The sequence below is a fragment of the Lepisosteus oculatus genome, chromosome 7, assembly GCF_040954835.1.
Source record: "Lepisosteus oculatus isolate fLepOcu1 chromosome 7, fLepOcu1.hap2, whole genome shotgun sequence".
NCBI classification, from domain to species: Eukaryota; Metazoa; Chordata; class Actinopteri; order Semionotiformes; family Lepisosteidae; genus Lepisosteus; species Lepisosteus oculatus.
Window position 1 is genome coordinate 34,379,850 of NC_090702.1, and position 23,252 is coordinate 34,403,101.

Genomic DNA, 23,252 nt, shown 5'->3' on the forward strand with positions numbered 1-23,252 from the left:
TTCCAAAACGTCATCGTTTTGAAAGATCTGAGTAAGACAATATGAAGACATAGACCATGGTTTCTAAATGTGTGTTGTTTCTCAGCTGGAGCAGCATGTTATTCAAAGGTAATATATTTTCACAAGACAATGGGTTAAATAATTTGAGTATGGAATACATGATACTTGCACACCCGCTGTAAGTACTGTAACTGTAGGTGGGAAATGTAATATTTTCCTTTTTTAACATCTTCTGATGACTATACAATTTATTTTCTTATTCAAATACAATTATAGGAACATCAGGTTCAACCTTGTAAATAATAATACAAGATCTGAAATTCCTTTCAAAAACATCACTGAAGGAAAAGACTTGCACCTATTCATATGTGAAAGACGACACTTACTGTAGAAGGTGTGCTCTGAATGTACAGTATGGATAGCAAATTATTTGAAAACATCATAAATGATTGCATAAACCACTGCAGATAAGAGACTTCTTTTATCAGTTGTTCGGTCTTTAGTTTTTAAAAGTGTAACAATAATACTAATTAATAATTTCATTAAGTGTTTCTCTTGTAAATACCTCTTGTAAATTAGAAGAACAACCATGAAAATAACATCATCTACTTGTTGATAAAAACGCTATGACATTTAAACAGGAAAGGAAAAAAGGAAAACAGAATTATACAGACATTTATAGACTCCATTAACTGTTATGAATATATAGTTATTATTTCCAATTGCACTGAAGGGGCTTTATTTGTATCATAATGCTGGTAATCAGGCTTGAGAGACTTAAAAACAGATGGATGTAGTAACCAGATGCCAGTCACTAGCAACAGAAAAACTTAGAAACCTACAGTGGGACACAGGTATTCTCTAAGCTTCAGTATTAGTGGGTTGTCTTTATTATTATTATTTAGAGCACCATGAAATTAGAAAACCCCATTTTATCCTGTCAGTTAGTTACAAGGGGAATAGTAAGTGGTTAGTGTTGAAAAAGCATTTTAATATAAGGGATCATTACCATCATTCTGTTGCTTTTTCTTACCTTCTTTTGAGCAGTACTACAGTATACCAATGCAACCTGAGACAATTAATCCATCCTACACCCAACAAGTCTGTATTGCTTTTTAAGTGCTGTCATAACCTCATACCCAAATCTCCAAACTCTAAACCATTTTGAAAAGATGGCAGGCCACACAAATAGCAATCAACATTTGCATACAACTATGTCTGAGCAACAGTATCTCAGGAACAGTTTTTTTTTTATCCAGTATGCCTCGTAAAGTAAAATGTAACACATCTAAATAACTGTTTCAAAAAGCTAAGAGACATTTAAAGTAGCACAGAAAAATACCAGACTATGCTGGTTTTGACACTTCTGTCAAGGAATGAAGTTACCACAAATTTTCTGCAATTTTAAGTTGTCAACTTGAAATTTTCTTACATTCTGTCTCACTAATACACTGGAGTAGGTTTGAAACCTTCAGAACCGATCCACAAAATGGTGGAATCTGATTAAGTGTAAAGATTGAATGGCCATGTCTGTCTCAGTGTACTTAATTATACTGCTTTCAAGATTTAAATGCAAAATTAGAAAGGCAGTTGCAACTAAGCTGCCCTGAAAGTGCCTTCCCCAGTTACCTGTGTCCATTTTGCCATCTTGTGCTGCTGGCCCTTCAGGTATGACACTTTTCACCTGCAGAAACTCATCAGGCTCGTCCCCACCTATTATAGTGAAGCCAAATCCCATGCTGCTCTTCTTCAATGCCGTAGACAGGAAGGTTCCCTTCAGCTGCGTGGCATCCCGAGTAAAGAGTGGCTTTTCTGTGAAGGTTCATAAAGCGGGGAAAAAAAAGTGAAAGACGTACAGTACATAACAATAGCACACAAAAGATATGGGAAGAGGGTGTTTAATGTCCGCCACAGAAAATAAAAATTAGATTGCACTGAATTGCAGAAAAGCTTTTAACCTATGAAATTAATGCATGGTACTACTTAAGTATAAAACCAACCATTCACAATTCAATATTATAGAACAGCATAATATAGCCAGCTATACGCAGGAAATGTAGATACAAACAAATTTAGGGCAGGCTTACCATTCTTTTGCTCCAGGCTAATGTTTTACTAAAAAAAGAACAGGTATTTTTTCTTAATATTGGCTCTTTTTATCAAGAGTTGTTTAATTCTAGTTTTGAATCATTAATACATTTTTGGTTTATCTATCTGACTTGTCACTTTGGAGCAAAATCTTAGTATGGCTGACCCACAGCTTTTACTTTGTCAATTTTGAGGGAAAAAGCGAGGTTTTGTGATATCTAACAATCCGGAGCCTTACGTACTGTATGCCTTTATGAGCAGGTACATTCTACAGATTCATACACAGGAGAGGTACATAGATTACATTGTGGTCTCTTCACAATAAAATAAAAACGTCCTGTGATGTCTGAGAATTGAATATATATAGGAAATTTAAAAGCAGAAAATCATGTAATTCTCAGTCTCAAAATGAAACACAGATCAATTTTACTCTTTTACTCAATCTTTTAGTATTCAGTATTAAATAATTGTGAATTTTTAAATAGTTGCCTTTGGTACATGATCTTAATTTATTATGTATGAATTCAGAACTTAATTCATATTTGGGAACTTTTTAGCTTTATTTTTAGAGCACAAGCAGCATCGAAGGCTGTCAGATATCTCAGATTTGTGATTGCAACAGAAACAACTAAAGCTAAGGAGTGAGCATGCGTAACTGACACAGCAGGCAAAAACCAGGGGCTGGGCACTGCACTTCCTGTGCCCTACTTAGAGAGGGAACAGAACAGCAGGAAAAAAAACTTCAAAACGGCTAAGGAAAAAGCAATTTCAAAGTGCTGGTGATGTACTTATCCCTTTATTTTACAAGAGTGCATCTTTGCTGAGAAGCTGCACTGTGACGTACCATGCAGCCTGTACAATCCAGCACTGCCGCTTGGAAACTGGGACAGGTCACTCATACTGCGGGAACGCTCGGGTGCAGGGCCGAAGTGAGCAAGTTTAGGCCTAGGTAATGTTGATGAGGAGCCCTCTACTGTTACAAAGGAGAAAAACCCTCATTCGTAGGCTCCAATCTCATGCACATTCCCCCACTGAATACTGATGTCCTTACAGGTTAGTTCAATCAAAAAGCATTCATCTTTCCTCTTTCAGTGTACTCGTATGCTTTCACAGCATGATGATTGATGCTTTAATTAAAGCCTGTTTGCTCTCTGCATTATCAATGAAACACAGAAAAAGTGCACAAAGATTTTGAAAGACAAGCACAAGAGTAAATTTAAGTTATCTATAACTGGCTTCATTACAGAAAAGTATGAAGACTTTGTTCCATTGCGCGCCACTACCGTCACACCTGATATCACCTTTGAGAGGAGCAAGAAGCTAAATGATTACCTCGGAAGACTTGGACAGCCTGCAAAGGCTGTGAGGAGAGATCTTGGTTTGGCATTTGCTGCTGCTGTAGTCTTCTCTTTGCTTCAAGAACAGGGTTTTCAAACTGGGTCCTTCTGTTTATGTGACTGGGAGTGAAATTAAAAACAAAACTTAACAAGTAGCATTAAAATGGACATTTAAAATGTTATGTAAATGCTGTTTTTTCTGAAGTCTTGAATTCTGATTATATTGTTTATTTTTTTTAAATACTACGGTTGCCTGCTAGGCACTGAAAGGCACAGTACAGTGTGAAACAAACATACAGTAATCCAGTAAGCAGCAACAATTCCAGAAATGACTGCTGAATTCTCCGTTTGTTTTTTCAGGATGTTTCAGAGTTATTAAATCAAGCCAATTTGAAACAGACAGTTATCCAATTCCAAGAAATCTAACAGCACTAAATTCAACATTTGCCCAAAATAGCAAACAGAGAAAAAGATAGTTTCAGTAATAAATCATTTCAAGTTAATATAAAAAATATATTTAGATAACCAAAATATTATCTAATAGCATACATTTTTGGTACTTAGAATCATAATCAGTTTTAAAATGAGACTGCTACATTTTAACATATTTCCTGTTATTGCTGGTGTATTATGTTAAATCATTAAACGTCAAGTTCATTTCCAGGACTTACACATCTTCTAACAAAATTAGCAAACTGATCAGAATGTTAACTTGGCTTCTGAAATGAAATGATTAGCTGATTATGTCAAAGACAGCTTTTAGATGGAAATGAGAACTGGATTGTTATGGGATAAAACTGAGTCTAAATGCTCAATCTTTCATACTGTATTCTAGTAATATGCAAATTTACACAAAAACATAAAACAGCTGAGTGAGCAATGTACTTACGTTTTTTTAAAGTTAAGATATATTATTAAAAACCTACTCAGTCAACTTTTGATTGTTTTTAATTTTGGGGGGGGAAGAAAGGTAATCTGAGAATTTAGGCAGCCTGTAATCACGAGATATATATTGTTTGATGCAATATTATTTATAGATTTGTATTCATTTTTCATCATCAAGTTCACATTTACGTGTTCACATGTTTGAATCCTGCAACAACAGGTATCAGAGGCATTTGATAAATTCCAGATCAGGCATAGTATTTGTAGAGCTCAAAGTAAGATTCGCTTTCGGCGAGGATACCGGGAAATGAGTATCTTTTAGTTCTTGTGCCATAAATTCGAACATTTAATAAGGAGTACCCAGAGACCAGCTTTTGGATCGACACTAACTCCAACTACTTAGTCTTTTTTTTTAAAACTTCGTTTAGACCAAGCATGCTATTAAAAATATAGAAGCTGAAATGAACCTTTCAGCACCATAAAGGGTTTATTTCTGCAAATGTTTTACATTTGTAAATTAAAAAAAGGGCTTATTTGTTTTTTTTTTCCCAAAGGCTCTTATTTCATTGTTTACTTATTGTTTTAAAAATGAAAACTTAAAATCTTAACACAATTCTTGTCAATTTAAACCCTCTAAAATTAAATATTCCTATGGTACTGAGTTCTACCATTTTATTACTGCAGATTCTCCAACATTGCCACAGAATGTACTGTATCTGATATGATGCGCATATCATATTACCCATTTGCTTATTTTCATTCTTTAGTCTTGGTAGTATTCACTGTGTCAATCTCTTGTGACAGTAAATTATTAAAGCTCTATTCCTATGCTAGTAAGCCAAAAGCCACTTATGAACTCATAAACAGCCAAACCACAATACACAGAGCTTCTAAAAAAGTTATTCAAATACACACACATTCAATTTCAACTTATTTATACCAGAGCAATATATTATAACTGGCTTCGTTCCAGCAATTTTAAGTTTTCCTGACACTTCGATTGTCACGCTAGGACTAAATGGGAGTTCCACAGTTTAAGATTAGTTTTTCCTACACGAGTTTGCATTTGCTAGGCTTTCTATCTCCTCAAAATACTGCAGGGTTTCTCATATGGGACTGATAATATAAATGATCTGAAAACGAAATACAATGCAATAAAAATTCAGATAGTATATGATATGGTCAGAGATAGATTCTGAAAAGATTCAATGTATTGCTGGATGCTATATGTCTGAACTGTTGCTTTCCTAATAAGGAATTAACTGATAGCATTAATCTGGAAACCTAGCCACAATGCAATGTGTAATTGCTTGTCTGTAACACATGCATTGCTTTGCTGACAAACCAACTGGTCTAATCAAGGGGGACTTCGCATCTTTACAGCTCAGCCAAAACTACTCTCTGGGCAGGGCTCAAAGTAACAAGTAAAGTTCCCTGGCCATTGTTGGAACTAAAGGCACCTCGATAAGCATAAACGTAGCTCTGTACATTAATGAAGAAAAATGGCAAAAAAGGAAAGAAAAAGACCATTTGGTTGAATCATCAGGAGCAATTAGTTTGCACACACTCCAAATAGAAAGACGTTCTGAGAACATCTGTTTCTGGGTATTAGTACACATCCACCAAAAAACTGGCAATTAATAAAAGCTGCAAAAACTTACTCAACGTAATAACTGCCGTAAATAGGGTCATCAATTTTCTCCCAGCCATATGGAAGTTCTGAAAAAATACAGCAAAGATGACATTATTTAGACTGCCTTAGACAAGAAAAGTACAATATTCACTTTTTTATGTGATGCTCTTTATAATAATAAGCTCAAGACTCTCAGCTCCTTTGCTAGTTAGGCGAAGTAGTAACTTTGCTTGCCAATGACAAGACATATTTTTGTTGATGCGTTTTTCTCCCCAACGATGGAAACAGCTTGTTGTTTCAGGATTGATTTTGTTTTATGTGAGCATAGATTTACAGTAAGTGACAATGAAAAGAGAACAAAAAGCAAAAAAATGCTTATTTTTATCCAATGGCATTATCAGTGTTACATATTATCAGTTCTGTTGAGAAGAAAATATTTTTTTTTATTTTAGGCGGCTTTTATGTTTTTTTTTTTACTTAAACTCATTTTTTTATTTTAACGCCTCCTCTCTTCAGCCTTATGGCAAATGTAAAAATATATACAAATCTAATTAAAAGAAAACAAATGTTTCCGAGCTGAACAGTTCCTTTTCTATACTTAACTATTCAAGTTGAAATAGCTCTTGATCACAGAAAAGGATGTAAGCACATCTGGAGTTAAAGCACAGACATTAATTAAGTTGACCCTCATCCTTCATCCCCTTCTTTCCTTTGAAAGCTTTGTCAGGTATAGGATGGGGGTGGGTAATTATTTTCATGCGTTGGAGATGTAACAGTTTTTCAGTCTCCATTAAATAAAAATACTTTTTGATTTTTGAATAAGAGTTTAATTATTATGTAATTAGTCGTTGTTACTCTGACAGTAAACTTCGAAGGTGTTTCTGCATGTTTCAAACTTACAGACTCCCAAATACCTCCTTAAAGAAACTGGTGCACTGTTGTATGCAGATAAAAATTGAATTCTTTTTTTCAAGTTAGGGCCTTCTGAAGCCCCAAATGCACTTTTTCATAAGCTATTCAACTTTGCATAATACATACTGTATGCTGTACCAAAACTAACACAATATCAAAATAATATGTTTAAATGTGTAAACCAGCTTCTGTTTTCTCCTTTTGCCACTTTTATACACATTTTCAGTTGGATTCAATACTTCACAGCACATAAAAATAAAATTTATCAGGGTCTTGTTGTAGCTGGGGAACCCAACACATATCTTTATTATCCTTGTTGAGATTAGCATTTATGATTTATTTTCTATAAACAGCCCTACTCGAAAAATGAAACTTGTAGCAGTGTTTTATGAAGGGTAATAATTCTCATAACACTACACTGCTTTCTCTCATTAAAAAAAACCAACAGATTATTGACCATTTATTTATTTGACATGTCTTATGTGCTTGCTCATTAGAAATGATCCCCTATTTTTACAAACAATGAAATGCTAAATTAACAGTAACAAAAGAACACAACTTAAATTAGAGAACATATTACAAATACAACACATTTTCTTTGCAAGTGAGAATACAATTATCGGCATTTACAGTTCTTATTCCATATTTAATAATTGGTTTATCATGTAAAATTCCTCTGTGATTCCTCATTACCACTTTCATACTTGTATAAGCATATATAATATTTCTAAATAGTGTCAAAATAGACAGAATAATCTCAGTTACTACTGGTTCACATTGTACATAACTATTTCTACCTGCTGGATCACTGCAATTTTCATTCTTTAAATCATTCTTTGCAGGATGCAAAATAGGATGTAAAATAAATGCAACAGATTTGTCTTTATGATATCCACTACCTTGTATGACTACTACAAATAATTACACAACAACAACAACAACAACAACAATCTTTTAGCACATTACCTTTCAATTTATTATTAAAAATATAATTTAATATTAAAATAGAAATATAAAAATAAGAACAAAATATTTCCTACATTTAAGCTTTATGTGTAATGGTTTTGTTGTCTTTTTACCTACAGTATAAGCTTATTATTTTACATAGCTCTCAAACAAATCTTTCCACAAAGTCTCATTTTATACATCAGTTACTGTAATCAAAACTACTATCAATAAGGATTGATACAGTAATCCCTTGTATTTCTACCGTTCTTATCCACAATATAAAAATATAATTAATTTTGGGGATCTTGTGATGAGTGTCCCTCACAAGCTGAAAAATGTCATATCCTGACTTAACCATAAATGCAAAAACATTTAAAAAATAAATTAAGCATATTACAACAGGGAGAAAATGTTAACTTTTCAATGCTATTTTTTTTTCTTTTTTAAAAACTTCAACCACTAGGTATACAATTTCTTCCATCTCTACAGAACCCATCGTGATGTAATATCGCCATTCAATGATACTATCACATACGATACTTGGTCACTACAGTGTTGAAGCTGCTGGCAGTATATGACTGCAAACAAGAACTGATAGTGCTTAAGTGTATCTCTTTGCTGAGCCATGCTTTACAAGTCTGGGATCAAAGTTTGACTTCAGACAGCCATCAACTGCTCGATGCATTCTCACTCAGGTTCATTTTTAGTACCTTCATTAAATATTAAAGAAGCACTCTCAAGTTTCTTCCATTCTAGAAACCCCAAAAAAGAGAACATCAGCACACTCCCTTTTTGTTCTGTATGACACTATACATAAATCCATTTTGTTATTTATAATTAACATAATAAAATTTACATTAACAACAGACCAGACCAAAATATAAAATTTGGAAAAGGACACAATGTACAGTATGCAAAGGCACTATAGAAATAACTATATTTAGTATTTAAGCTACAGTACATATTTGTGTTAGGACCTCTTCAATGTCATTAATTTACAGCATGAGAAGGTTAACTATTGTAACATTTTGTATGATATCAAGGATTAAGACCAAGTATCATCCTTGTTTGTAGACTTCATTATACTATACATGCTGCTTCTCAAGGAGGTTTAAAAAGATCCCTTGATAATTTCATAAGGCTTTTAAAACAACAATAACCTGACAATTTATGAATATAGTTATGAAGAAAAATGAGTTTCTTTGAATTAATTAGAATCCATGCAGTAATTAAGAAGGAAACAAACACACAGTTTTTTTTTCTTGTTTGTAACATAGTTTAAATACTTGTTAGTTTTCTGAATCTTAGTGGACTCAGTATAACATATATTAAAACCACACTGAAAACTACAATTTGTTTTAAATTATTCAGACCCTTGCACAGTTTGCACATTTTGTTGTTTTAAAGTTAAATGCCATACATACCATTTTCTGTGGGAAACCAAAATGTTTTTAGGTGCACAACATTATTTTAATGTGTCCCACAATTGGTTGTACAGTAAGGTGCCTCAGTTAATTTTAAGATTCTACAATGAAAACCGAGGAGCTTTCAAAACAATTCAGGGATAAAGGGTTACAAACATTTCTAAGACCCCTTGTATCTCTCTGAGTATAATGAATTTGATAATTTAGAAGTGAAATAGTTCAGACTGTCCCTCCAAAGTGAGCCCCTGGAAAAGGAAGAAATGGCTTAGAGATGCCATGACCATTTGTTTAATAGTCATTTTGAATAACAGAGTTCAATTGCTGAGATGTGATGAAATGTACTTGAGGCAATATCACAGTCACTCCACAAAGCTACCTGGCCTATATGACATAGCGAAATATCTCAAACCCCACAGAGAGTTTGCAACAAAGCATTTAAGTGATACTGTAAAGGTGTAGCAGAAGGTTTTTTGGTCAAAAAGACAAAAGTGGAAATTTTTCATCTAAATAAAAAGGTACAGTATATTTGAAGCCTTAAAGCAAGATCTACACTAGAGTGGCTTAAGAACACGACAGAGAATGTCCTTGAGTGGTCCAGTCAAAGTCCTGACTGAATCCTACTGAGAGTTTGTGGAAAGGCTGCTGTGATCAAGTCCAAGAAGCCTCCCTTGGAATGGAAAGTCAATTCTGGCTTCCACATGCGACAGTAGATTCTCTTCAACACACTATCAGTTATTGAAGTGCATGCATTACCTCAATTTATTTGACTTTAAATGGAAGTATTTTAGATTTGAGTATGTGGCCTGTGAGAACAAGACATTAATGTTCAAATCATGGCTTCACAGAAGGTAATTCATAAACACAGTAATGTTTCACAATAATTCATAAACAAAATGTATAAAACATTTCTAAAACCACATACTGTAGGGATGTATTCAATTTGAAATAGATTTTTTTCTACAGATTTTTCCTTGGCCTTGGCCTTATTTTGCTCTCAAGGTGAGTGTTACTTCAGAAAGGTTTTGATCAAACACAGTGAAAATGAATGCTAATTGAAGGAAAAAAGGAAAGGAATCTGACAGTGCCATGTTAGATTTACAGAGTTAACACAGGATAGATTAAATAATTTAAAGTTTTTGCACTGTGTAACATTTTTTAAAATATACATCCATCTTCTAACCACTGAATCCACTACAGGGTCATGGGGGAGTTGGAGCCTCTCCTAGCAAGCAACGTGAGTAAGGCAGGATACACCCTGGATGAGATGCCAGTGCATCGCAGGGCACACACACTCACACTAGGGACAATTTTTACAGAAGCCAAGTAACCTACCAGTATGTCTTTTGACTCTGGAAGGAAACTGGAGCACCAGGAGGAAACCCACGCAAACACAGAGAGAACATAGCAACAATACACAGATAGCATCCCAGAAATTGAACCCTGGGCCCCAGTGCTGCAAGGCAACAATATTAACCACTGTTACACCGTACCCTAGTGTATGTTAGATATGTCAAACCAAAACTATAAATGTATGCATGTAACTCAGAAATGGTGGTACTGGAAATTATATGAAAAATTATAAACCTTAAAATTCATTAGTGATGCATTTCCTTTTTTGCTCATGTTTGTGCTAAATTTTAAGTGACCACTCTTTCCATATTTGTGGACCAAATTTGTTAATATTAATGTGTTGAACACATCTTTATCTCACAGATCTACTTCACCCGTCCTGCATTGGTCTTTGTAGTAAAGACATAACAGTAGTAAGAACGTGCTTTCATTGGCTTTCTTCATTAAAAGTGTTAGATGTGCATTGTGTTTAGACCTGTTATCAGAGCAGTGCTTGTACAGTATGTGAGTATTGTGCTGCAAAACAAACAAACTGTTAAATAAATGTCTCACTGAAAATGATAAAAGAAATTAGAAGAAAATTAGAGGAGCATGAGGAGCAAAGTGAGTTGGTTGAGTGAGATGGTAGTGGGTACACTTAATTTACTTTAATGTCTGTAATTACTGTGCTGTAATAAACTTTATTACAGTACAACAGTGCTCCATTTACAACAGTAATAAATACTAGATGTCAAAAGGAAAGAAAATGCTCTTTACTAAGAATAAAAACAAACTCTAATACAGGGTCAGCTATAATATCATAACAATTATCTAATTTATTTCATGTTATTTGTGTAATAATGTGAATTATGGGGAATAACAATGCTTTTTTAAGTTTACAGTATTAATTTCCATTCCAAAATACTGCCAATAGATACCAACACTTTTTCTAAAACTGTTTGCAGTTATAACACAAATATTACAATGAATATGTTTGTTTCACAAGCCACAGAACCATATCCTATTTAGCCATAACGTACAGTACTAAGTCCTGCATTTGTGAATTCACCGTTTGAAGAGACTTCAAGGTACCTATTGTAATCCTCGCAAATACCAAAGTTTTACTCTATTGTGGTCTATTAAATATATACATTTGACTATTACTTGCTCCCTTCCCCATTTCCAAAATTAAGTGGTCAAATTGTAAAGTCAAGAATCCCCTGTTTTGGGGATTCACCCAGCATCAGCAAGCTACTGGCAAAGCACCACTAGGGGAAGAGTCAGCCAGGACTAGTCTTAGTGAAACAATAACCCCTCTTGGAATGCCATTCTGTGCAACTGGAAGCTCATAGTCATGAGGGATGGACCTTTCCTCCAGTGTACCCAAATCCCAGTACTTCGCTGTGATGTTTGTAGCTCATTAAAAGATGAATGGCCTTGTGGATGGATCAGAGAAGCCTGCTTGCACTTTCTCTTTCTCTACATGTGTGTACAGTGGTTGAAGCTGAGAGCCTAGATGTGATTACACAATTGACGATTCCGTATTGGTTGGGCATTTGACAAGAAATCTGTATTAAAAAAAAGAAATCTTAAAAATTGTTAGCTTTTAGTGTTTAATGGCTACAGAAAGATTCTTTGTAATCATTATTAAACCTTTAAAGAAAGACCATGTGAAACTAAAATGCTGTGTAATCTTTATTTCACAAGGCAATTTTTAATCCCATAATTTGAAACCAAAAAAATGTCCTTCTTTCAGAAGAGAGAGAAACAGCAAGTGGTTCTTTTCAATCTTTCAGCAGATCTTTGTGTTGTTGCGAAAAAAATAGAATAGTATTCAGCAACAACAAACTGGTGGAAATGAATCCCTTGGAAAATGCATACAATCTGCATTTAAGATGAATCAATCAATCATTATCTTGTCACTAATTGTCTCTCACACTTACAGCAGATAAAATATCCTCTTTAACAGTTCACTTAAAATTAAATAAAAGATAAAAAGGTTAAGAATTTCCACTAGGAAAACGTACTTAAATTAATTTCACTAAACACTCATTCATCCCAGAAAGTGGTATTTAACATGTTCTGGAAATTTTAAGACATGGTGACTAAGATTGCAAGTCTTTAGATATCTACTTATATAACGCATACCTCAGATCCTGGATTAAATCGAAGTGCCACTGGTGCACTGGTCATTAATGATAAACCCAGTTCATAATGCAGGGAATTTATTTGACAGGTGATTCTTTCTTGTATCTGGTGGACAATTTCTGTAATTAGCAATGGTCACATCCAAATTGTGTCTCCATGCAGGCTAAGGCCTTTCCATTACTCTTACAGTTAATATATGATTTTATGACATAAACAAGGATCTTCAGATGCAAAGCATCATTTATCACAATCTTTCATGAGAAAAGAAAGCCATTGCTTCAAAGAAGAACACTGCTTAAACTGCTTAAATTAAGACCACTTCACTAATTATGCCTCTAAAAACAAAAGAAAAACTACTTGAATTTCAGAAAAATGAGACTTAAATATAAATCTTGCCAACTACTGTTCTGTCTGCTATGAAGTCATCAAACGAGTTTTAGATTGGCATAGGAAAGTACTTAAAATTCTAAAAGAAATGTGCTGCTTTCTATCATTCTTAAGCCTAGAAAAATATTTTACAAGATTAGCATCGAGAAGAGGTTTATTTTTGCTATGAGCCATCTTAAATTGCAGGCGCTACACTGATCTCAAAGTAAGACTGTTTCCATGACAACTTCAAGAAGATGACACTTGTTCAAACTGAAAGCTTATAAAGCTTATAAACAGCCACTCCTTCTAACCATGAGATTTTCCTGGAGTAAAACCATCAATGTGTGCTTTACTCTAATTATTTTTCTTAATTTTAATCATTTAATTTAACTCTTTTACACCCCCATATTTAAGTAAGTAGAAGTCACGTTTTATAGCTAGTTTGCTTACAATATAGTGTCTTTTACTTGTGTCTGTCAAAATCTGCTAATTTAATGCAGTAATTCAAGCATGAGCCAGACTAATTAACATTTGCACAATAGCTCACTTGTTTGTCTATATTCTTGCAGCTTTTGCAGCAAAATCATACAATACATGCAATAGGCCACATTACTACAGTATAGTAGACTTACAGCATCACTAAAATTGATGACTAAATAGCAGGATCCATGTCATTAGAGATATTTATTTTATATTGACCAGACACTATGCAGACATAAAGTACAGTATATGCATATTTTTAATAATAGTATCACAGTGTTGAAGGGGTGTTTTGTTTAGACATGCAGTAGTGGAGTGTTTTTTTTGTAAAAAAAAACAAGGTAAAAAGAACTACTATAATAGAGTATAAAATATGTCAAATAAAACTGAAAATAACAATGTAGGTGAAGTAAAACATTTGCAGACCATCTGAAAGCATCTGTTGTCTATAGCTGCATGTGAATAAATGAATAAAAATACCACACCAGATCAATTGATCACAATGAGCCATTTTGATGGTACTTTCAGAGAAATTCCACAAGTTGTATCCCCCAGATTCTCACAAAGTAAAAGGAAATAACCCAAAAACCCATTATATTGTTCTACAAAAGTGTGTCATCAAATCACATTAAAATATTTTTGTTTCAAATCAAATACAGAAATTGCATTACAGAGCATTAAGAAAAATAATAATTATTGAGTATGTTAAAAAATATATCTTAAAGATTAAGTACCTTTTACATTTCTGAATATTTTAAATTATCTGTAGATGCCAACTGTAACCCTGAAGTCTCTTGTGTTGTTTCTACACAACATACAGTACCAGCAGCACTCTTATGAACCTCTGAAGTGTTTGAAATGACTAAATTAGTGCTGTATCCAAAATAAAACATTATCCATTTGTTAAACAAATCATATACAAATACAATGCATACCAAATTAACCCTGATAAGTAAATAAAGCAGAGATTATACAGTACAATAGTTTAACTGTTTTCATTTTCTTGTAAGGTCTGCAATGATTAGACAAGTGTTACTAGTATGCTCCAGAACATGAATAAAACAGTTATTGTATTTGTAGAACCTACTGTACAAAAATGCAGATGCAAAACTGTGCTCATATAAGACTCACTCCTGTATTATTCAGCTGATGTACTTAATTTGCATGACACATGCTGTTCAGGATTACAGTTTCTCCCTGTAGTCTTTCTTTCCTTCCCTTTTTACACCAGAACGAGTACCATAGAAGACGAACTTTCATGTATCATGTTAAACTCTCCCAAATTATGTTCCACTATATTTTCTCACTTTTCTTCCTGGTCTTCTAGGCAAACAATATCAATAGCTTTTTTGTACATAGGAGCTTCTGCAATCTCAGCTCTCTATTTTCTAATCACTAATCAGTCCTCAAATTTTGTGAAGTCTTTATTATATATCCTTATAAATATTATTGTAGGATTAAAATGATACAAACATTTCAAGTGAACTTACTAACAGTAAAATTATTAAATATTTTACTAAATGCACTGATATTAATGAAAGAGCTGTAATAGCAGACATTGCATAGGGAAAAGCAAAAACATCTCAGATAATAGATTTCTCCCAGCTGGTATAGTACATAATGCAGAGTTGTCCTGTATTAAGTAAAAATAACTGCTTTGTTTTCTGTTACTACAATTGTCATATTTCTTACAGTAATGTTTCAGTTATTCAGTTATTCCTTCTACGGCAGAAGAAATCTTGTATTTGTAAACCCACCTTTATATACGCTTGATCAACAAAATAAGACAGTTGAGTTGGACTCTTGAATATCCATGTATGTTGAACATATATCCAAGTATATTCAGAACCAAGCTAAAACTGGGGCGAACTGAGTTTTCCCCACCTTTCTACCTTGCGGCCAAATCCCAAGGAGACAAACTGCACACACTGTTTTTGTTATTATAGACCGAAGTTAAGCCACACTAACTTTGGTGGAGTTGCCTGAGGGCCAACACAAGCCGCAGAGCTGCGTTGAGCTGTGACACCTGAAGAAGGCTCCACAGTTAAAACACCTTCACCTGTTCCTCTGCAGCCAACGCCTGCTGATGCCGCAACCTCTTTGAAAATAATTATGTTTGATTGGTTCCTAAAAGTTGTCAAGCACTCTTGCAATTTACCATTAAAATATCTGTTGACTACAGTAAATTAACACATATCACCTACACAATTAACATGTAAATAAAGTATGAACAGGATGGCCAGGGAAACAATGTAAAAGTCACAAAGCAAATTAAACTACTTACCTAAATACACCTCTAATGCACCTCTATGTTTTTTTTTTCCATGGGAAGGGACTATTGAGCTGTCTAAGAATTTAGAACAATGGTCAACACCTAGCTCATGTCAACAAAAGCAAGAAAGGAACTGAGGTGTTTACTGAATTGTAGTGGGTCTGAGACCAAATCTTGGTAAATGAAGTACTTGGTAAATCATTAAGAGTCATAAATAGTGCAGGAACACAGGACAAAAAAGACAGAAAAGAAAGAGAGGAAGACAGGAGAGAGGAAAGACAGACACAAGGAGAGAGAAGTGCTAGATGGGAGTTCATCAGCCTTTAAGACCACATTCAAGTTAAGTTTTTGAACCTTGTTAAGAAACCTTGCCAGTCTGTTATTTTTAGGTTCCTCTCATTTCCTCTGTAAAAACAAAAAACCTAGGTTAAAAATAGTTTGTCCTTGCTAGTGAATGCATTTTTAGAACAGAGAAATACAGTAGGTTTCCATTCATTTTGTAGCATCCAGACTATTTTTAGTACAGGTATGTGTGCTGCCAAAATGTGGGCTCAATTCCTGCTTAGGGCATCCAGACTGCAGAGAAAGATTTAACTCTAAGTTGTATTCTGTTTGGTTTGGAAAGCAGGCTATTCTATTTTTGGCCTGCATTACACAAGATTTGAATGCTAGATACCAGTCTGGGGTGTTTCTGGTTGGTCAGGATGTAGGCCTGCGAGATGCAGTGTTTGAAAAAAAAAACAAGTAAAGGTTTATTCCATGCTGAAAAGAGAAGCCAAAATGTTGTGTTTCTTTTCTTTTCTTTTCAGAATGGAATAAACCTTTACTTCTTCCTTTGCAGCCTACGCATGCTGATGCAGCTACCTACTTGAACTACTTGTTTGTAAATAGGGTACTTTGTATGTTGTATTTTGTGTTGTGTATTCTTAGTGTGTCTTATTGTAATTAGTAATTAATATTAATTTATCTAGGTGTCCTCTTATTTATTATGACTTTGCCAAAGCTGTGCCATAGAAAAACATGGGTGCCTCTATACCAACCACTCCTGTATATTTTTGGCATATTGTTATATTTTAGAGGCTGTCATTATTTATTCTACTTATTAACTTATCATGTTCTATCTCTGGAATTTTCTATAAGTCTCAATTTTAACACCATGTGTACTCTGGAAAGGGTTAAGAATAGTTATATTAACCTCCAGGAAATCTACACGTATTTTCACATTCACTTAATCTGAGACTAAATAAAAATACTTAATTCTGGCATACTGTACCAACAAATATAATTCAAATCACCCACACCTTCAGTGTGACTGATTAATGGAGGTCATCTATCCATCTATGTTCTAACTGTCTCATCCAATCTAGGGTCTCAGGGGGGCTGTCGTGTCTATCACAACAAGAAATGGGCGCAAATCAGGATACACCCTGGACGGCATGCCATTCCAGTACAGGGCAAACACACAGACACAAACATAGACATGCACAAACTTATACCTGGGGCCAATTTTCCCAGAAGTCAATTAATCTAAGAGAATGTCTTTGGACTTTGAAAGAAAATGTACCCATGTAAACACAGGGAGAACACACATACCCCAGGTATGAAATTGAACCCAGGGCCCCAACCCTACACGACACCAATGCTAAGAAGAACCCCACTGTCACCCATTAATGAACGTCATGGTTTTGTTTTAACTTGCTATCATCTTGATACATAGCTATATAATCAATACCAGATGTTCAAGTTTTTTTTCCAAATCCCCAAATCGTGGCCAAACCACTTACTTGATTAAATCAAATGCTATCATACATATGACATAATATGGTCCACATGTTTTAAACCTCTACAAGGCAATTACTGTATTTAGATTGCTCTCTTTTCAGGAAGCAGCTATTCTCATAATTCCTCAAAGTCTGTCTAAATTCCATTATAGCAGCCACACGACCTACTGACGTATCTTTGTCTCTGACCTAACCTCCCATAAGCCTTTTGTCCAGGAATTTAAATTTCATAGATATCCAAACAGCAGAAGAAAACATGAAAAACAATAACTTTGTTTCTTGTCCCCCAAATATATAATTGTCTAGTACAGTGTGAACAAATGTTCTTAATGTGTACTAAGAAAATAGACACTAACACGACACACACTTCTGTGAAAAGCATTAAACAACTTCTGTTGTGTTTTCATTTGGTTTAGTTCTGCAGTTGTCATTACTTTCCTACACTTTGTCAGTTATTTCCAAGAATATTGTTAGAATGCCCTTTATAATCTTATTAGAATTCTCCAAACATCCCCATTAGCAGTGTCTGAAAGCATGCAAAGTATGCAAAGATGCACTTTCTCTTCCTGTTGTTTTCTGCCAATACGTTAAACCCAAACGAAATCAATAAAAATATGAGCAAACAATTCCTTGAAAGAAACAGTCAATGAACATAAGGAAAGAGCTGTTAACAGCATGATAGTTAGAAGAGCAAATGTCAAATTCAAAACGCTGATGCAATCACAGGTCTTTTTCTTCCCAGGAGCCTGGAAATCCCGGGAAGCAGACAGAAAGCTAGCTACATAAAGGCACTTTTGATCACTTGCACTTTCAAGCAGCTGTTACGTTCATTTGCCAACTGCCACTTACAGTAGGTGACTGCCTCCTTATGCACGGGAAAATTTCAATTATCTCTACTGTTTTTCAGACATTAGCAAAAGAGTACTCTATCACAAATTGCAAAATACCATAATAAAGCAGATCTACATTTTGTCTATATTATACACACACATTTTAAATGTAGTGCATTGCTACTGTAAGTGCTCATTAATTAAATCAAGAAATGGCTTTTATTGTTCTGGCAACAATATTCAGATTCAGCTATGCTCAAAAGGCATGTATCATATTTTCTAAAGCTTCTATCAGTAAATATGGAAATACCTGTGAATGTTACTGATATCCTGCTGGGGAAGGAGAACTATACATTAACCAATGTGTTATGGAAGATTATAATTTTTTAATTAAATTGTAACTATGCATACATATTATTGGAAATTTAATTTACTTCCACGGCATCTATAACCCAGTTACAAATTGTTTTTTTCTTTCAGGCAAGAAAACAGCAGTATTCACAAATTCTGTAAAAGATTAGCAAAAATTATTTCAGGTTGCATTTTCTACTTAGAAGTACGTGTAGAGTCCTCCAGATTTCTTCAAACTTTGTAATCCCTCACTATAATTATGTGAATTATGATTTCTTACCATGATATCCTTATCAAAACCAGTCTTTTCTTAAATAACCAAAAGGGATTATATTTACTAATTTAATGTCTTTTGAGGTGCAATGGTGTATGACGTTTCTCCCTAGGTTATGCAAGACTCAACGTATGCAAATTTGACTTTAGTAAAGCTTCCCATGGCTCCCCTAATAAAAAATTCCAGGAAAGGAGAGTTATGTTACATGCATAAAAAGCAAGTAGTGTGTCAACTTCTTTCTGCAGATGAATAGTGAGGATTAAACTTAATGCAGTCTCTACCAGGGCTCTGTTTTACTCTTTAGTCCAACTTTGGTTTTGCGTTCTTGCAGTAACTTCTACATATTATCTTTTTCAAAATTCTACTGTATATACAGTACACACTTTTTCAAAATTGTAAGTAATAAATATCAAGGATCAAACCTCCTGCTAAGAACTCCTCAAGAGCAACCTGGAACATCATCTGAGAAGCCACATACAGTACAGTACGACCCCAGAGCTGTACCCCTTGAGGATCTGCAGGCCTCAAACTATGAGTTCTGCAACTATGTCATAGTTCATGCCTATTTAGTAAGTTTTTAGTTAGTTGGATGCTATTTAAAGGAATAATTAGAGGTGTAAATAAATGTGGTCCTTGTGTTTTCTGGAAACTAATTTCTTATTTCTAGCAAATAGGATTTTTTGTGTGAAATACTACTATGAGAACATAACATATTTTGTTTTAAGACACATTATTTTATCCATACATCACTATGCGATATGGTATATTGCATTTAAATTTTCCATTCCATCTGGGACTTGAATAAAGGGCGGGGGGGGGGACTGTATATGCTTTAAAAGCTACACAATCCTTTTAAAAATACTTAGAATCTTTTGTGATCATATAATATTTGGTAGAAATATTTTGAAATAATTATAGTTGCAGACAGCAGAAAATAATACAAATGCACCAAATATTTTCCAAGAATTTTGTATTTTTTTGTGTCAAATAACTAGCTATTGTGCACTTTTATAAAAAATCTCATCTTTGTTCTAATCAATAATTTAAAATAATACCATACATTCTTGCCTTATTTAACAATAGTCAAGAATTTATTTTCTAACCTTAAATTATATCGTAGCAGGATCATACCTCCTATGATATGATACGCATACTTAAAAAAATAATGGTGCTTTAATTCTACATTTCCAATAAAGCTCACAGGTGAGATGCCTGTAAACGAGTGCCAGATTTCCCATTAGGCACTGTAGGCACAGTGCCTAGGGCCTACGAAATTTTAGGGCCTATGAGGAGGGAAACACTAGTGACTAACAAAAAAATGAGCTGAAACAACATGCTTGCGATTGACTCCAAATTAATAATCATATGCTATCTAGCGGCTGTTCAAGAAACTAGAAGTATCGAAGTGATGGCCCCTCGACTCGCTCCATCAATCACGTGGTTTAGCATTAGAACAGTGTAGAGCCCGCACCAGTCAATTTAGCGGCTGCACCTCCCCTTAGCTATGCACCCGCAATGCAGGCTGGGGGCAGCGGCCATGGGACTGGACTTGAGGTCAGTGTGTCGACCGGGCCGGCAGTGTAAATAGCATAGAGAGTTTATGAGGAGCCATTGTAAATAGTTGTCAGTGTAAACTGAAGTACCCCTCCTTAATCCTTACCCTATGTATATGTAACCCCTTTGAGGAGTTTCAATCTCTGTCCGTCAAAGCCCTAGGGGTTGGTGCCGGCACATCAGGGGTGTGCGAACTTCATTCCGTGCGAATCCCCCAGTGCAATATGTCAATTGACATTGTGTCAATTGGCGTTTACCCCTCTTTTTGCACATTTCGGAGTGAAAGTGCCTAGGGCCTACGAACACCAAAATTCAGCCTTGCTGTGAACGACATGAATTAATACCAGTTGAAAGTGATTGGCAAAAACAGATATCAATGAAAGCAGAACAAAACTTTTCTTAAGATTATGACTGCCATTTTGAGGATACATAAACATACAGAGTGAGATTTTATTGACTCTAGGAAAGCATAAGATAAGATCTAGGACAGAACTGAAATTAAAGGTGGCTGATGTATGTGAAATAAATATGACAGAAGATCATTAGTGAATTCTTGAAGTAGGGTTGAAAAACATGTACAGCAGAACAACAAAAAACAGAAAAACATGAATTCACCTGAATTCTGTAAAAGGCACAAATAGTAGATATGTAGGAAGAAAGAAATACACACACCTGATGAGATAAGAAAACACTGGCTGATCCAAATATTCTTAAACAAAATTTCCCCAGCTCTATTATTGTGCCCAGATATCGAGGTAAATAATTTATATATATATATGGTGTAAAAGATCGCAATCAATATTTTACCTCTCATATGCAGCTACAATTTCTTTCTTCAGCACCCTCAGCAAACCACAGGCAATGTTAAACAAACTACTGTACATTTCACACTGACGGTAAGAATTATGAGCATAGTAATTCTTTCTGAAATAGTACTAATGTTTAAAAAATTATATAGAAATAATTGTCTTATGCAAATATTTATAAACTTCTTCAAAATAACATGTAACAAAGGAAGTGCTTTACTGCAATTTGACCTCATTTACTCCCAAGACACTGCTGTCCTTGTCTTAAATTGTGCACACTTCCTTCAGCCGCTAGGCTGCACACAGTATTAACTAATTTACACAGTATTGTGTGAAAATCCAAGATGAGCTGGCTTATTGGAAGGCTAATATGCTGCTGAGTGCACATTGGCTCCAAGGTAGAAAGTAAAATATAATTATCATGATATTACGCTATAATTGGTTTTCTTATGAGAGAACCTGCACATAAAAAACTTTCTTCATAATGGAGGGAGATCACAATCACACAATCAATGGTTAAACTTGAAGCTACTGTATACAAGCAAGGATGGCTGAGGCAAACATTCTAAAGAATTTAAAGACAAGACAGAGATGAGTCCCATTCTAAGCTTTTCCTTGTCACAAGAAAGGAAAATAGACACCTTTGATAACCTGCTTAAATGGGAAGAGCTGCTTCAAAATCTTTGTTCAGCAAAAGCAGCCAACATAAAACAGTTACTTGTTAAAAAAATCAAATCTTTGTTCTAATCAATATTATCATATTTTGATAATCACCCTCCTTCATTTACACTGTGATCAGTAACACTTTAAGTTACTTAAAATACACAGGCATATTCAGCATACACACCATCCATCTTGCAAAAAGGGAAGCAGTCTACAAAAAGGGGGAGGGAGTGATAGTGATGGAGTTACTGAATGTTTAAAAGAAGCCTAATGGAGAGACTGACAAGAGGACAGAATGATGTACTGTATTTATCAATATACATCACTCTGTAACCCTGAGAAGCTCTCATCGTGTCATCAAGACATTACAGACAATTTTTTAAAAATTAAGTTTTCATTTTAGTTTTTCTGCAATCACTTGATCTTCTTTAACAAAGAAAAAAGTTCATGAACAATTTAGTCATACTCAAAATAACATGTAACAATGGAAGTCTGAGTGTATTGTACATTTATTTTTATTTTCTCCACTGAACCTCGTGAGGTACTAATAAATAGAACTATATACAATAATATCATTGAGGTACCTGGTACTTGGACAGCCTTGCATTTATCAGCAGTTATGAAAAACCCTTAAAACATCAATGCAAATAAGTATACAGTGCATCCTAGATACATGAATTGACTTTGGAAGTCTTTAATAGAATTACATACAGTACAGATAAAGCAAATGTTCATTTCTCATCCATTGTCTGCATTTAATCTATATTAATCTGAACCACTCTAAGCTCTGCTTTTACCCCTTCTATTACTTTAGTCATAAATTCATAAATAACTCAGACAGAAACTTTAAAAAAAAACAATGCATCACACACAGGAAGATGTTATTAAAATCCTTGTCATAACATAACACTTCAATTAAGTTATTTTTTAAAAGGCAGGAATTCTGCACGCTTTTTAAAATCGCCACCCAAAGATAACAAAGACTGACAGCACTGAGTGCTAGAATCAGTCCAAACACTGAGGTTTTCTGAGCTTGTCACATCACCGCCACCTTGCCCCCAGGTTCCCCTTTTCAATTCACCTCCTCCTGGGCACGAACTGTATGTTGAACACTAGAAGTACTTAATGTCCCTGTCTGATAGCCACGACAGAGCTAACAGTACTTATT

At 34.5% G+C, this 23,252-nt stretch overlaps 1 protein-coding gene across 21 annotated transcripts in view; it reads right to left on the minus strand.

The window, feature by feature from the left end:
• magi2a (membrane associated guanylate kinase, WW and PDZ domain containing 2a) overlaps positions 1 to 23,252 on the minus strand; it is a 396,131-nt gene that overhangs the window by 88,696 nt on the left and 284,183 nt on the right. For 15 of the 21 annotated variants that reach the window (XM_069192450.1, XM_069192445.1, XM_069192439.1 and 12 more), the window contains 4 exons: positions 5,972 to 6,029; positions 3,421 to 3,545; positions 2,933 to 3,061; positions 1,630 to 1,812 (listed from right to left, as the gene is read on the minus strand). In XM_069192450.1, coding sequence (XP_069048551.1) covers positions 1,630 to 1,812; positions 2,933 to 3,061; positions 3,421 to 3,545; positions 5,972 to 6,029 — 495 coding nt within the window. The remainder of the gene's footprint in view (positions 1 to 1,629; positions 1,813 to 2,932; positions 3,062 to 3,420; positions 3,546 to 5,971; positions 6,030 to 23,252) is intronic. The other 6 variants (XM_069192438.1, XM_069192437.1, XM_069192436.1 and 3 more) reach the window with 1 other exon arrangement.